This window comes from Rattus rattus, chromosome 15 (assembly GCF_011064425.1).
Source record: "Rattus rattus isolate New Zealand chromosome 15, Rrattus_CSIRO_v1, whole genome shotgun sequence".
Classification (NCBI taxonomy): Eukaryota; Metazoa; Chordata; class Mammalia; order Rodentia; family Muridae; genus Rattus; species Rattus rattus.
In genome coordinates, this window is record NC_046168.1 from 159,723 (window position 1) to 163,132 (window position 3,410).

A 3,410-nucleotide genomic window follows, 5' to 3' on the forward strand; every position below is an offset into this window, starting at 1 on the left:
CAGCAGTGGGAATGGTAGGAGAAGGAGGAGGAGGAGGAAGAGGAGGAAGAGGAGGAGAGGGAGGAGGAAAACAAGCCTATAAACTGTTTAAAGCAGGTTCTTGACCTGAGTCCCACAAACCCCAGGGGTCAGGATGCCTGGGAACTTGAGTATGCAATCAGCTATGTTACCTCACTTGATCCCAAGTCCAAGTCCAGAGGGAATCACTAGAGGTTCTTGAGAGCCATGCTTGTCTCTTTACCACCAAAGAGATCACAGATATTTTCTTATCAAATTATAGCTACGGATATCTGATACACTGTTTATATTTATTACTTCTCCAAGTGATAGTAATTATTAGGGCCTCAGCTAGGTTTTGTTTTTTCAAAACACATACATTAGTAAATCATTTTTATATACTTTTTATGTAATTTTGTAGACTTTTATATACCTTGATAACTATAATTCTTCATAATAGGCTTCTTTTGTAATCTCTATACATTTCCTTTTATAAATTTAAACTATTGCCTTGAGAATGGGCCAGATTCTTTACGTTCCCCAAAGGAATAGGGCCTAATGCCTAAAAAACTCTTAAATCATCCTGCTCCAAAACTGGTCCCATATTACATTCATTTATCCACTTACCAACAACGAATAACATTAATAGCAAGATCACCAGTGTCTTGGGAATCAGAAATATAAGAACAAATAGGATGATGACATTCCACCCTCAAGGACTTCATATTTGAGAGATGAACCCAATCTCGTTTCCTGTTATAGTCTTCAAACATTCAGCTCTAGAAACAACAGCCAACAGGCACAAGAACAGAGATACAACTCAAAATGTGGTCCATGAGTGAAGTTGTGGGGAGTTGGTCTGTGAGAAGTTAGGAGGAGGTTGGGGGTGTGTGAATTTGATCAGGATAATTGTATGAATGTATAAAATTCTCAAATAGGTAATATAAATTTTATATTAAAATAAAGCACTGAATATTAGATTAGAAAACATGGTCCATGAAGCAATGACTTGAGTGTAACCCTGGAGTTCGGTAGAAAATATAGAATTCAGGTCCTGCCTTACAATTTGCATTTTAAGAAGTTCCTTGCAAATTTATAATAAAGTTTAAAAATTTCAACGTGTAATTTTCATGGTCAGCTTGGCAGGATTTGGATGACTTAGTGGACACATTTCTAGGTGTGCCTGAGAGTGTGTAATCAGAGAGACTTAACTGAGGGAAGATCCTCACTCCCTCAGTTAATAAACTTAACATTTTTCTCTCTCTGTTTCCTAAGTGCAGATGCAATGTGATCAGCTTTCCCACCACTATGCCATCCCTGTGGTGATGGACTACTATGTATCAAACAATAAGCTCAAACAAACCTTCCCTTCCCTAAATTGCTCTTTGTTTTGATGTTTGTTTGTTTTCACAGCAATAAGAATGACCAACATGGTGACTTGGATTTCAGTACTACATCCTACCAACTGTACTGACTCCTTCCCATCTTACCCGGACATCCAATTTAATCTGCAATAATGATCAGAAGACTAGTGATAAACTCAAGTCTTGAACAAATTGATTTTTAGAGATCACGTCTTTTGTTGAGGTTTGGTCTTTCACTGTGTATTGTAATGCTAAGTGTGGGCATCCACTTCAGAGATGAGAGAGTCTGCACATAGACCCAAGTGACACTACCTTGCCCACAAATTATTTTTTTTTTCAGACCAAAATAAAATTAGATTTATTTATATTTACTATATGCAGTGGAAATTCACAGCACTTGGTCATTTGTTCAAACACAGGATTTATAAAATCAAATCCCATTTTGAAAAGTACATTTTGTTCAATTACCAAGTTTTTTAAGACAGGCCTGCCCAGCAAAATTGTTCTTTATAAATGGAATTTTCTTCTACTTGTATCCATTTCCCGTGGCTTATGGACCCATTCATACTCTCCATACTTGGAATCAAAGGTTCCCTTCTGCAGAGATCGTAATTTTAAGGTAAAACGTGGTCCAAGTTCCTGAATTCCCACCTTCTTTTCACTCTTGAATATGTATCTGTGAAATCTGAAGAAGATGTAATCCCGCTGATTGTGGAACGTGGCAACTTGTCTTCCAATAAATTGAGGATTATGAGGAAAGAGAGAAGCAAACATACGTCCGATAGAATGACCTAGCCGTGTGGTAAAGTTATTTAGAATTATCTCAGGTACATGTTCTGTGGGGTCTTTGCCTCGTCGCTTAATTTCTTTACGAAGACGAACACTACTCATTTTAAAATGAGCAGTTGGACCATTTGGCAAATGACTCAAAATAAGTCCATTTGGTGTTTTACGATCTTCATTAATAACGATCAGGTCTGTGAAATCTCTTGCAATGCACTGTGGGATAATTTTTTTCAGAGCCAGTCCTCTTCTGTAATAAACATGTGAATCTGGTATAACTGTTGAGAGCTGCTCACAGAGTCGTACTGTTCTCCCATGAGGTCTGTCTGAGGTTGTGATAAGAATCTTAGGAGACGTCTGTCTGTTGAAGTAAGAAGCAAATTCATCTGTAGCCTCATCATAAGCTACCTCTTCATCATTGGGGTCTACTGTGGTTTCATCGTACACGCGTTGGTTGTCAATGGTCTTGGGTACAGGCTTTGGTGGAGCCTTATCACCAAGAGCCTCTCTCTCCTTTTTAAGTTTTTTCTTAGCTGCCAACTTTTCCTTCCGCTGCTGCTGTTTCCACCGCGTGAACATCAAGTGTCGCCGCTGTTTGTTCTTAATCTCCGAGATACTGAAGCCCGGGGGGAAGGCAGCCCCTTTCGCGGACTGTACCCCGCTCTCCGCCGTCCCATCGCTCGCGACCGCAGTTTCTTGAGGCTCTTCAGCGGGCGCTTTCCTCTTCAAGCCTCGCTTGCCACCACCGCCACTTTTCTCGCCGGCCTTCGCCATGTTGTTTGCAGCTGTCCACAAATTATTTTTGATTGGTAAATAAAGATAGCTGGGCAGAAGAGTTATGGGTGTTGTATAGGGTTCCCCAGCATGAGGGTCAGAGGAGAACCACAGGGGAGAGAAAAAGGTGAGGGGGGAGGAGGAGGAGGAGGAGGGGGGGGGAAGAGGAGGAGGGAGGAGGAGGGGGAAGAGGAGGAGGGGAGAGGGAGGAAGAGGGGGGGGGGGAGGAAGAGGAGGGGGAGGAGGAGGGGGGAGGAGGAGGGGGAGGAAGAGGAGGAGGAGGAGGAAGAAGAGAAGGAGGAGAAGGAGGAGGAGGAGGAGGGGGGAGGAGGAGGAGGAGGGGAGGAAGAGGAGGAGGAGGAGGAAGGGAGGAGGAGGAGGAGGAGGAGGAGGAGGAGAAGGGGAGGAGGAGGAGAAAGTCACCATGGGCGAGGAGTCAAGAAAACACGACTCTGAAGGCTGGTCAATTGGAGTTAAGAGAAGCCCAGGTGA

At 42.6% G+C, this 3,410-nt stretch overlaps 1 protein-coding gene across 1 annotated transcript; it reads right to left on the reverse strand.

The window, feature by feature from the left end:
• Positions 1-1,688: 1,688 nt before the first annotated feature.
• On the reverse strand, positions 1,689-2,927 carry LOC116884479 (ribosome production factor 1-like). Its single transcript, XM_032885595.1, has one exon. The coding sequence runs from the start codon at positions 2,916-2,918 to the stop codon at positions 1,869-1,871; it is 1,050 nt and encodes a 349-aa protein (XP_032741486.1). The 5' UTR covers positions 2,919-2,927; the 3' UTR covers positions 1,689-1,868.
• Positions 2,928-3,410: the final 483 nt, after the last annotated feature.

Coding starts and splice junctions, on each gene's coding strand:
- LOC116884479 (XM_032885595.1), bottom strand. CDS start 2,918: ATGGCGAAGGCCGGCGAGAAAAGTGGCGGTGGTGGCAAGCGAGGCTTG.